The sequence below is a fragment of the Tiliqua scincoides genome, chromosome 2, assembly GCF_035046505.1.
Source record: "Tiliqua scincoides isolate rTilSci1 chromosome 2, rTilSci1.hap2, whole genome shotgun sequence".
Lineage (NCBI taxonomy): Eukaryota > Metazoa > Chordata > Lepidosauria > Squamata > Scincidae > Tiliqua > Tiliqua scincoides.
The window spans coordinates 227,254,455-227,267,267 of record NC_089822.1 but is presented as its reverse complement, the minus strand read 5'-3'; the positions used below and the strand labels follow the sequence as shown (position 1 = coordinate 227,267,267).

The window sequence follows — 12,813 nt, the reverse complement described above, 5'->3', positions numbered from 1 at the left end:
TTGACTCAATGGTGGTTGTTATCATCATAGGCAGTATAGGTACCATAGCTGATGGTGGCTCTCTTGGCCCCTGCTGTGCTGTCAAGGATGATGACTGAAAACCCAGCAACATGGTTGGTGTCTTTCCCTATAGTGAGCAAGGCTGGCCCATGGTGAGTTTTCATGGTGGTGATAAATGTACAGGAAATACAAGTATTCAGAGTATCTCAAGCTTGACAACCAACCAAAGCAGTGTGATACTTTTAGTCTTCTATATAACCATTGGTGTGGTGATGTACATGCCTGATGGTGATACACTGGGTTCTGTCTTTGAGATCTCCATCTGCTTGGAACTGGAGAGTGGGGTCTGTGGCTCATGGTGAGAATGACTGTCAAGATGCTTTGATGATTTCTCACTCCTCAATGTAGTATAGTCCATCACAATATCCAATACAGGGGAGGAGCCCAACAATGGGATCTTGGGGACTGAGCTCAGTGGCATGTGAAATCTCTCCCTGACCTGGTCATCCAACAGGTCATCCAACATCCAACAGTTGTAGTACACGGTTTCTCATAGAGGTAGATTGTCAATATGGTGGCCCCAGAAGATTTTTTTTTTTTTAAGCTCTGGTCTCCATCTGATGTTTTGCCTTCATTCTGGCCACTGAACCAGTTTGGGACATAAAGAGCTTTCTGTGCTCTTTATGGGAACCACCTAATGGAGTAGGTGAGATGACAAGAGGTACCAATGTGGTTATTTTAAGGGTTGCTGCTGCCCAAATTTCAGACTTGAAGAAAAAGTCCTTGTTCTTTCTTGTCTGCTTGGAAAACTTTTTAGAATGGACACAGGTATTCAAGAAGTGGCTCTCTTCCAGGCAAAAGAGACAGGTGTCATGCCCATGAGCGGAAGAAAGTTTTTCTCCACAGTGGTAGCACTTTTAAAATGTGATCCTGCTCACCATATGATGAGATAGGGCTACTAAGCAATTAACTATACTTTAAAAACAAACAACTGCCAACTATTAACTATAGAAGTACTACTCAAAGGGTCTGCTCTTGCAGACTGGCAATTTTCCCCCCAATGTGCCACTATATATAGTGTAGGTTTGTGACACATAGACTTACTTGGTCTTTCCTGCTTTCTTCTTACAGCTTCTCAGAGCCTCTCATGAGGCTTGGCATATGTCCAATTTGTGCAGCAAGCCTCAGGAGACTCCAAGAAGCCAGAAAAAGGAAGTGCCAGGAGACATGCCAGACACCAGCAGCTGATGGCTCACAGACTGGCAACCAGTCCACAGACCACACTTTGACAAGCACTGAAGTATAGTAACAGCTTGCTTAACTGGCAGTTTGTTAACCAGCGCATTTGGTTAGCCAGCAGGTTGGGCAGAAATGACAGTAAACCTAGTTTGCTGCTTAACCAAGTGTTGATTAAGCTGCCTGCCCTCCTGCCACCCCTCCCGCACTTACAAGAGAGGCCTTCCTCAGCAAAGGCCCTCTTAAAGAGACCTCCATTTGAATGGAGATTTTCTATTTCCTTCCCCACAATTGACCTGCTTAGAAATAGAAAATCTCCATTTCTAGAGAGCCCATGTGAGGAACAAAGAAGGGTGAAGTGGCACCTGAGAAGGAGACTAGTCTAATAAGGAGTGAGTGAGTGAGTGAGTGAGTGAGTGAGTGAGTGAGTGAGTGAGTGAGTGAGTGAGTGAGTGAGTGTTTGCGTGCGTGCGTGCGTGCGTGCGTGCGTGTAAAGCTTTATTAAGGACCTTAAAGAGGAAATGTTCCTGTACACAGTACCTTCCCACAGAAGCACAAGGGCAAAACACTCAAAAAAGCAGCTCTGGACACTTCTGAGGTCTGTATGTGCATGCTCAGAACCCCACTGTGTGTCACAACACAGAGACCATTGAGAAGAATATTTGTATGATCTGAAATTAGGAACATTTCTCAGATTTTATATCTCACTAATGTATGCAAAGGAGACTTTAAAAGTGGTTAAAGTCAATCACTAGACATTAGCAAGCCAGAACTAAGCTCTTTTTAGGATATTTTACCCTCTCTAGAAAAAGGTGGAAAATATTTTAGAGCAAACCTGTCATCGTCTGTGGACTGTCAATAAATCTATTGGGCTTTTCTTTCAGTTGAAGGTTTACAGGAAAGAGATGCCTTTTCTCTGAAGTATGAAGCTGTATGAAGAAAGTAGAGAAATTTACTCAGTCACCAGACCATAGTGGTAGAATACTTACTAACATTATAGCTGTAATCACAAAAGCATTTCTATATTGCAACAAGATGTTTCTTGGAACATGAGATTCAGATTTGCAGCAGAAGAGATCTTGATTATGGGGAAAACAAAGGTACTGTTTTGTCTTTGTTAATTAAACCTCAGCAACACAGAACCAATCATTATGAAAATAAAATTCACAATGGGCCTGTGTTTTCCAGTCTGTGTGTGGAAATAAGGGAAGCAAGGTCAGCTTTAATATTTTAACTGTTTCTCGCCTTAACAGTTGGCAAGACAGGTTTAAAGGTGTGACAGCAGCTTGACTCTTATGGCAATCTCCCAGCAGGACTTTAGCTATTTGAACAAATTACCCATCACTGTTCTGTGTTCATGTCAGAAAGAACATGAAAAGAAACCCTGGAATTCAACTGAGCGAGATAATATTCAAGGAGCTAGATCCTAACATAGTTTGAGATGGGTGTTCTGATGAGATGCACATGGCCTGTAACTTTGTCATTAATACATGCAAAGGAGACTTTAGGACAGGTGAGGAATACCTACTAGTCATGTACTCACCAGCACATTGCTACACAGAACAGCAGATGCATTCACCCATTGAGCCTCAAATATTTTGTCAGTTCCAAAATGGCAGTCCAAAGGCATAGCCTAGACAATGAGAAGATAGGGAAGAATTTCCATCACAACATCTCTTTATATTTTATTCAGTTAATTGAATTAAATATCTTACTTATTGCAGTCTATACAATAACTCTGACCAACATTGTTTGATAATCCTTATAAACTCAATGAAAGAAGTTTAAGAAAGTTTGCGTGAGATGTTACAGATTCTGAACACATCTAAGTTAGAGACTGATCCGCTGTTATTTTAACACATGCTCGCTCTCTCTCGCTCTCTCTCTCTCTCTCTCTCTCAGATTAGGAAACATATGGACAGTGAAAGTTTCCTTCTTAGTGGGAATAACTCCTAATTTGAATAAGACTGTAATACATTCAAAGGCGATACAGCTACTCTGTATCCTAAGGCAGAACCATAACTCATTAGTAGAGATATGCATAAGGTGGCATTCCACTTAAGGATCTCAGGTGGTAGTCTACAAAATAGCTCTAGCTGCAGTACTGAAGAACGACTTCCAGTAAAATAGATTTTTAGATTGTGAGCCCTCTTGGGACAGGGAGCCATTAGATATTTGATTTTTCTCTGTAAACCGCTTTGTGAACTTTCTACTGAAAAGCGGTATAATAATAATAATAATAATAATAATAATAATAATAAACTAGGCAATAGCAGGTAAGGGAGAGCAAATGTCTGACTCAGGGCTCAATCCTAATCAGGTCTACTCAGAAGTAAGTCCTATTTTGTTCAATGGGGCTTACTCTCAGGAAAGTGTGGATAGGATTGCAGCCTCATTAAGCTTATTCAGTTTCTTTATTTAGTTTTAGCATAGAACAGAGAGAGTGTGGTTAAAGAAATTGTGGGGCAGGTGAGCAGGTAATGCAAGAGGGTTGCACAAAATCAGACTGTCAGCAACGACATCTTGTCTAGTCATAGGGCCAGCATTTAAGGTAGATAAATGGGTGTCTTCTGTGTTAACTGGAAGACTGCAGTGACCTTTAAAGTGGGAACTGAATAATGTGTGAATGGGGGCAACACACATTAACTTAAGTGGGTAAAGACTCCTAAGCGATCATTAAGTACTTGAAAATGTATGTGTAATTTCAGCCAATTACTTCTCTTTTGAATGTGTGCATTCATACACAAAGCAATTTTGAATTATACTTTTCCCAAAGAAATACAGTATTACTAATTTTCACAAATTCTCACATACAGGTTAAGAAAGGAAGCCAGACTAACACAGCTGAAGTTGCCATTTGGGAACTAAGATTTTTCAGTAGCTTTCCTGTTTATTCCAACTCTTATCAAGTTACATGCAATATTTCTTCCTCTGTAGTCACCTTGTAGCACCCCAGAGGAAGCTAGCTTTTTCAAATTCTTCTTTTCTGCTGACAATGTAAGGGTACATCCTTATTTACCAGTACGAGACCTCAGGGAGGCAACTGTAATAAAGGCAGAGCGCAAAGGATTTTCTTTGCCAGTGTTACAAGCAAACTGAGTCTTTGTCTAAAGCTTGCTAAGTTCTGCTGCTGGGTTCTGCAACAACTTTTAAAACTGTCAATAAAGACTCTTCAAAAAGCTTTTTAAAGAATGCTTTGCACTGAACAAAAAAAAATGACAGTCTGTATGTATGCACAGTTATAAATTAGGGAAGTGCTTTTCAGGCAAGCCCATGTGCAAATTAGGCCAGCGATTACATGATTGTTTAAGGACATGAATCACTGTGAGTCATGGAAGGAAGCTCTCTCTAAATGGTAGTTTTTATGAAAATATTTCCTTCTCTTTGTTAATTCATCTGACATTTACTGATTAAACATATAAACTATAGTGGTCTATTTAGTCCAGGAATTCACCAAGAAGAGAAAAAGCTTAAGGTAGGATGATAGAGTTTAGCCACTCTACTGCTTAAGTTCCTAATACCTTAAAATTGCTGGAGGATGGAACTGAGCAACTGCAAAATGCAGTCCATGAATAATATTCTCAAGTACCCTACCCTGGAGTTCCTGAACTGGGTTAATTGAGGAGAAAAGATACTGAATAGGATGGATTACAGGTCTATTCCAGAAGATGTGTTTGGATGTTCTTTTTAAGTGCTACTATAGTGCCTGCATATAGGCATTACAGAGGAAAAGCACAACAGCACACAATATGGATGAAGTACTCTATGTCTTTCATTCCTCCTCTGTCTATGGAAGAATGATCCATGAATACATCTCACACACATTCCAGGAGCCATTTTTCTAAAACTGCCTGATCCAACTGATACTGCAGAAAAATGAACATAATACAGATCTTCTTATAAATAAAAATGCCAGCCAGAGTATTATTTGAAGAGAAGAGAGGATTATGCCCATACTTCTGATCTTGATTCAGTCCCTCATAGATTTTGACCCTTTCCTTTAACAAGCTGTTTTTTCTTTCTTCTTCAGGCAAAAGGCTCTTGGCATTGCAGAAAAAATGGCCTGGTGCTTATTCCCTGTGAGACCTGCACACATGCAAAGTTCACTGACTGTAATATGGAAAAAAAAAATCTGCAAGTAGTGTGTATGAAATTGATTTTTCCCTACCCATTCTGCTCTAGTGGAAGTTTTACAATATTATAAATCCATCAAAGCTCTTACATTACAAGTAACAGATCTCTAGAGAAGGTCTGCTTACTAGGCACAGTTTTTTCTATTTAATCCCGCACAGAACAGTTGCTTGCTGAAGTGACTACTTTCTGTTAAGATCCTCTGTCATGATGGCTATTTCTTCAATTATGGCAGAGGGAAAAAGTAAGTCATGTACTGAACTTCATTCTTTTGCAATCAGAGCTAGGTACTCCATTAGCAGCCTCATATTCTGCCTTGGTGCAAATACAGACTCTGCCTTCTTAGCTAACTTGTACATTTCTGCAATGCCTATCAACAATTACCTTTACAAAAGCAGCATTCTTCACAGAAAAGGCAATGTCCTGGGACACTCCTGTTGACACTGGTGCTACAGAGGCAGGCACAATCTGTGGACAGTCAGTACTGTTCTGTATTTCAGGAAACATGCAAAAGACATTAAGACGTTAATATGTAAATTCCAGAACATTCTTACCATTGAAAGAACACAGAAGAATCATAAAAATGGCACTGCCAGTAAGCCTTTAAAGCTTTAACATTTACTAACTGTTAGTCCCAATTTACAACATAAGAACATAAGAACAGCCCCGCTGGATCAGGTCATAGGCCCATCTAGTCCAGCTTCCTGTATCTCACAGTGGCCCACCAAATAAATTGGGTCACCTTGCAGCCAATTCTATAGCTCACAAATGTAGCTGAATCTTATATATGTTTTCTCAAAAACAGGTCCCACTGTGGCCAGTGGGACATACTATCTAATAATCATACTTAGGACTGCAGCCTTCATATAAATCATTGTATGAATTACCATCAGTTAAGGCTGGGACCTCCAAACCATGGCCCACAGGTTGGATCCAGCTTATGAAAAAGATGTCTTGGTGTGGCACTTTCTGTTTCATGCCGCAGACAACTTTCTTTGAAGCTGATCGTCCCACAGCTTTGCACTGGGAAGCCAATTATAATGCCTGTTGCCCCAGATGCCTCTATGGTCAGATTTTCTAGGGGCAGTAGCTGCCTGCTATGAGGCCATGGGACAACTGACACAAAGAAAAGTAGCCATGGCAAAGAATGCACCTTGCCCGGGCAGCTTTTTTGTAGCAGAGTGGGCCGCAGTTTAAAAACTGCTGAGTTAAGATCCAGTGACTACATTTTAGCCAGTGTTATATAGAAAATATCTGTCAATCTTGAACTAAGTAGGCAGATTCCAACAGCAGAATCCATATGAACTGGAACCTTGTTTCCATAGACAGGACATATAAGTGTTAAAACAAAACCAAAGAAAGGTTTCTCCCCTTCCTGGGGAGAGTGCCTGCCAGGCTTGCACTGTTCCTTCCTAGTCAATATCTGTTGTATGGATAAACACTAAGCTTTTAGACTTCAACCAACTGTGATACCAGTCTGAGATTTTTCACAGTGAAATTAATTTGCTCACAAATTAAAAGGAAAACCATATGCTCTCATCAGCTGCCACTCTGACGTATACTATACCCAATATTTCCCTACAAGAATGGAAGGAAATGACACGAACAAGTTACCATGTGTATTATACAGAAACAAAAATTCCTACAGCAATCCTTTTAACATAAAATAAAGGATCCTTCCAGTTCAGGATCAAACTATATGTTATAAGAAGCATGTGAGTTTGTATTTTCTCTTTTTAATCAGTACAAGTGGAGCCTCCACAAAATGTAGCAAGACCATGTTAGGTACAGAGGGACTTTAGCTCTTAGCCCCTGTTATGGCTACTGTCACGTTCATGTACTTCCCAGGGTACTATCTGCAGTTAAAGGAAGTTTCCAAGGACTTTCAATGGAAGCTTTTTTGAAATTATAAACAGCGTATAGGGTAATGGTGTTGGTTCATGATTGTGACAGCAACCATAAAAAAGAAACACAAAGGTCGGATTAACATGTAGCTTACTCCTAAGTGGGTGTGCTGAATTTCCAGCGCTAGACAAGCATATCTATACACAATCAACAGAATTTTAGAGAGTTGGAGGTGACAGTGCAGAGCTGACATTGTCAATGGCAGACACACTAATTTTTTTTGTCACACCGATCTTTGGTCAAACTGATTTGGCAGGTTTTCATAGCACTTCCATATATTGTTTTTAAAGAATTTTTTCCCACCTCTGTATACTAATGATTATATACTCAAAGCAATTCACAATAGACCATCATGATCTCAACATAACAACAGAAACCATCACTCAAAAAAAATAAAAATTCAAAGTACACTGTACCAATATCTGCCTTGGAAAAAGCTGAAACAAGCCTGGAAAAGTACAACCAGCACTGTTGTAGTAGATGTAGCTACAGTGTGAAGTACCTGTGCAATAGTAATTGTGATGCACATAACACATTTCCCATGCCCAGAAGATACTGGAAATGTTTTTAAAATGTTAAAATAATATTTTTAGTATGTGAAAACACAGCTGCACATCCAGTCATGTAGCCCTTTAAGATGAAGAAAGTAACTTTTCCTGACTATGATTAGTTGCTATCATTTAGAAAACTGAGCAAACACCTACTTCTTCCACAGATATATAGTTATCTGAAAACCATGGAAGCAACATGAGGAAACTGGTTCCCACTGGACCTCAGGTAGTACATACATTGATGGTTGGCTGTGTGGGGTGTTTCAGGGAAAGGAGGCCGTGGAACATAAGGCCACAAGAGAGCAAGTAGACATTTACATACTGGTTAGTGCACACAGTCCTTCTGGTGTAGTGATGGACATAACTGATTCTATTTTTAGAGCTGTACAAACAAGGGCTTAAATGTCTGTACAGAAGGTGAAACCATACCTACAATGGTGAAGAAAAAAAATCTTTCCTCCATCTTCCCAAAATGTTAGTGCTTAAAATTGCTGGGATGGACATAGGATCTGTTTAAATGTGCCCAACTTTGTGACGTAATAAGTCCATTCTTTTAAAAACAGTTCATTTAAAACACTTCCAAAAACAGGTCACAAATATCTGATGCCGGACTATAAAAAATCCACAGAATACGTACAAATAGATTGTGTCAATTAACCTAGAAAACTTAATGTGTCTTGGCATGGCCAAGTTTTGATTCTTGTGTCTCTGTCATTGACTGACTCCCAATTTAGTGAGTGAGACAACATAGATAAACAGTTCAACATTCCCTTGTGAAATTCTGAGAGCACTTTACACTTAGGGTGTCTCTTCCCAGACTCTTCCTGAGCAGGCTACAAGCCTTCTCAATTACCTTGACATGCTTGTAGAATGGGGGAAAACAAGTTTCAGTGTTTATCATAACACTGATCTTAACCATGTATCTTCCAAGGCAGCCTCAATGTGGAGATTAAACAACTGATATGCAAGTAGAAAAGTAATTCAACAAAGTTGGGGGATTCTGGTCCATAACAGCCCCTCCCATTAATATGAACAGAGTGAAAGCAATGTCAGCAGGGAATTGAACCAAGCATTGTGTGTCCTTGCACGTCAAGGAAGACAGGTCAGATGGCTGGAAAAATAAATAAGGGAGTACTGTATAGACTAACTTGCTGACTCATAGTTCCTTCTCCTGCCCTGTGCAACAGAACCTTTCAGTTGTTTCTTTCATATATGACAGCCTCAGAGAGAAGAGCCTGAATGTTCATAATGCTACTGTATCCTCTCTTGTATCTGTCCACTTTCCCAATTATAATTTCCATATTTCCTGCTCCCCTATTCCTTGCCATCACACCTTTACACAAAAAAGAAATTGCTTGGTTGTTGGCAGGTGAACAGACTCAGATGACAGGGAAAACCACTTCCACACGTACCACTCAAAAAGGAAAGATGAAAGGGAGGACTTAACATACTTCCTCCCACCCTCAGAACTACCTGTGTTGTGCAGTTTCCAACTCCCCAAATCCGCACAGAAAATGGCATTGACCTTCTCCTGCAAACTAATGGCTATTTTAGTATGTAGAAGCAGAAAATTCTATTATCACAGTAGGGTTTAGGATTCTACAGTTGTCAGCAGAGCATAAAGTACTATGCAGAGATTGCTTAACAAACAAAAATGAACTGATTGTTCTCATTGTTCCAGTATCTCAGGTTTTTCACTTAATTTATACAAAACCTTTGCTATAATCTGAAGTTCTTTAGGGGCGTGAACCACAAATGGTGCTGTATGTGAGCAGGAGCTGTCCCATTCTCTTCACTATGAAAACATCTTCACTGGACCCATGGGGCTGCTGTTCTTAAAAGGGACTTGGGGAACTACTACACGTTGAACAGTGGATACTTTACAATACATGCACAACAGAACTGCAAGACTGGGGCAATATATTAAATAGCAGAGTGCTAAGTAACTAGTGCTGTGCTGAATTTACATTTGATTTTTAGCATGAAAATATGATGTTGGGGGGAGGCACTGCTCTTGCTGGAAGTGACAAATCACTTATCATGGAATAATGCTCAACCCTTCCTTCCCTCTTGACAAAGTGCTCTTTTCAAGAAAGCAGGAAAAGAGCTGCAGGTCATTGTGTATTCATTGTACTGTAGGTCACCTCCTTAAATGTGGCAGCTGCCATCTCTATCATCAAAATACTTGTCAAAAGAACAGGAAGAATAACAGAGAATCACCTTCTTTTAAGTGGCAGATGCCACATTAAAGGTGAATGCTTTGGTACACCTTGGTACACCCAAAAGTTTGTCTAAACTGGACCCCTCTTAATGGTGAGCAATTTCATGGAACAGGGAGGCCTGCTTGAGTTTACCTGTAATAAGCACACAGTGATAACCATAACATGTATTAAGGGTTGAGTTACTAAATCCTGATTCTTAACTATTTCTTTTTCAGTGTTTTAGTCTTGTTTCCGATCCAAATAAACCACCTTACTGCAGCCCACACATCTTGTTGTTTAACCACTCCAGCAAACACATTCTAGATGGTCAATCATGGTACATTCAGTCACGCAGAAGGTATAGTTGCCTGAATGTACCTGAAAAATTCAACACCTAATTCAGATGAGGCCTTTTGACGTTCAGTGTTTAATCCTTTAGAAACATCTTATTATTATGCTTTTAGGCAGTAACTTTAATCTTAGACTATGAAGCAGCTGTCTAAAGAGGCATTAATTCTTGCAGGCCGGATAGTTTAGAAAAAACACACCAACCTTTTCATTTTGCAAGTGAGGACACTGAAACAGAAGGGAAGATATAATAAGAGTCACAAACAAACTAGTGTCACAGAAAGGATGAGAATTTTAGTCCCCAAGCATAAGTACCCTATTTTCACCCTAACTTATTGGCACTGCGCACCAGAAAAATAACATACAGTGCTGATCCTCTGGTGGAACAAGTATTCCGCCAGCAGAGACTGCCTTATGGCAGTCACAAAAACATCTCCAGCAGTGTGCAAAGCTGTGCATTGTTGAAGCATTGGCAGGAAGGCCGGAGTTGTCCCATGTGCAGCAAAAGGTCACAAAAGGCCTGCTGACCCAGCTAAGCCGGCAGGGGAAGCAGAATGTGGCTGAGTAGCAATGAGGCAGTGACAGGGAGAAGGGCGGATTGAGTCTGGGTAGGGGCTGGGTTCAGCAGGGAGGGAAACAGACATGCTACCTAACCATTCTCAAGTTACATGTTCTTATATCAACTGGGACTCATGATTTAATAACACTGGCACAAAACATAACATGGAGGTAGACTTATTGGTGTCTGTGAATACAAATCAGTATTTATATGCGTGCAGGACTTTTTTATGTTTGTGAAATTGAGGAAAATATGCTCAAATACACTCTCAATTCTAGTGTCTACGGATGCATTTCTTCATTAAAATTCAGTTCATGCGCTTGAAACATCATCTGAAATCTTGCTCTAAATTTTTCAGGAAGTAACATCTGTTAACTAAAGCCTGTAAATTTCATATTAATGCAAATCGTTAGGGTTCTTACCCTCACTGATAAGTCCACCTCACTGCAGCACAAATTTTACTAACTCCAGGAACAGATTTTAAAATTTATATTAAAATGTTAGGACAGGGGTTTCTGGATTAGCCTTGCCAAGATCACCTGGAGATGATCCCTTCTGGATGCCCAGGATTCATCTGCTTAGTTTAATCCTCAGCAATTTAGGATGCTCATTTTGCTGACAGTGCAAGGATTCTGCAGGCCTGTAAAGGTGAAGCTGTAGTGAAGGGGCCACTGAAAATGCTATACTTTTCTTAAAGGAGGTAGTACGAAATGACATATATCACCATACCATCTATCCAAAGCTTTACTATCTCTTACTTCTACCGCCGATCTAGAATATTCACTGCAGTTTATTTGTTAATGCTTGTTCTGTTCAATGCAATTTTAAATTTGTGTCTGCTGTTGAGAAGGACAACAAAGTTGTACAAAAACTAACAGCACTTTAAAAACATACACTTGCCATTAACCACTGGCAACAAAGGACTGCATTGACAGTAATGGCAAGTCTATTCCCAATTCAAATATTATGGGTCCTACTCTTGTTACAAAGATTGAAACAGCATTAAAGAGCATTAATGTCTGGTTCATGACAATCACCCACCTGCACCTGGACCAAGCCCGCAATAGAGAAAAATGGTGTCTCCGATCAAAAATGGCTAACCCTGTCACTACACGGAACAAACGCTAAAGAAGAAGAATGTCTGGTTCATGACAAAATTTGGTTAATCATATACCTGGATATTCATTAGCATATGTGCTGTAAAGCACTGAACTTACCTTTAAAAATAAATAACTGTATAAAAAGGTCAATTAAAAGAGGGTGGAAGGAATATAATTGCTTTCAAATGTTTGCCAGTCAATAACTGCATTTCAAGCACAGAGTAGCAGGCTGCAGCCTATGAAAATTTACCTTGCTATAAATGTTACATGTTGGACTTTTAATTTGTATATTGACATATTAAATTGATATTTAAGAAACAAGAAAGTTAGTTTGGTGCCATTCTAGAAAATCTAAATTGATCTAAAGATTTTTTGAATAATCAGTCCTGCCTATAAGGCATCTAAGGTACCATCAGACTCTCTTTTACTCTTACATATCAACACAAACTAACCCTAAATAATTATAGTAGGATAAAATCAAAATTCATAAGAAGTCACATATGCAAACTTGGTCATAAAAGCAGTAAATATGGTCCAACTTCTACGGTCAAAATGTTAATACACTAAACCAAATACTGTAGATCAGTGGTTCTCACACATTTAGCACTGAGACTCACTTTTTAGAATGAGAATCTTGTCAGGACCCACCAGAAGTGATGTCATGACTGGAAGTGACATCAAGCTGGAAATTTTTTAACAATCCTAGGCTGCACTCCTACGTGCACTTACCCTGGAGTAAGCCCCATTAACTATCACGTTAAGAACATATACATAGTAGACTG

General features: G+C 39.6%; 1 protein-coding gene across 1 annotated transcript in view; it reads right to left on the bottom strand.

Annotated features, from left to right (window-relative positions):
• Positions 1-12,813, bottom strand: part of PLXND1 (plexin D1) — a 187,940-nt gene that overhangs the window by 94,557 nt on the left and 80,570 nt on the right. The window contains exons 9-11 of the mRNA XM_066612970.1: positions 5,752-5,856; positions 2,780-2,869; positions 2,072-2,165 (exon numbers count right to left, since the gene is read on the bottom strand). Of these exons, the coding sequence (XP_066469067.1) occupies positions 2,072-2,165; positions 2,780-2,869; positions 5,752-5,856 (289 nt within the window). The remainder of the gene's footprint in view (positions 1-2,071; positions 2,166-2,779; positions 2,870-5,751; positions 5,857-12,813) is intronic.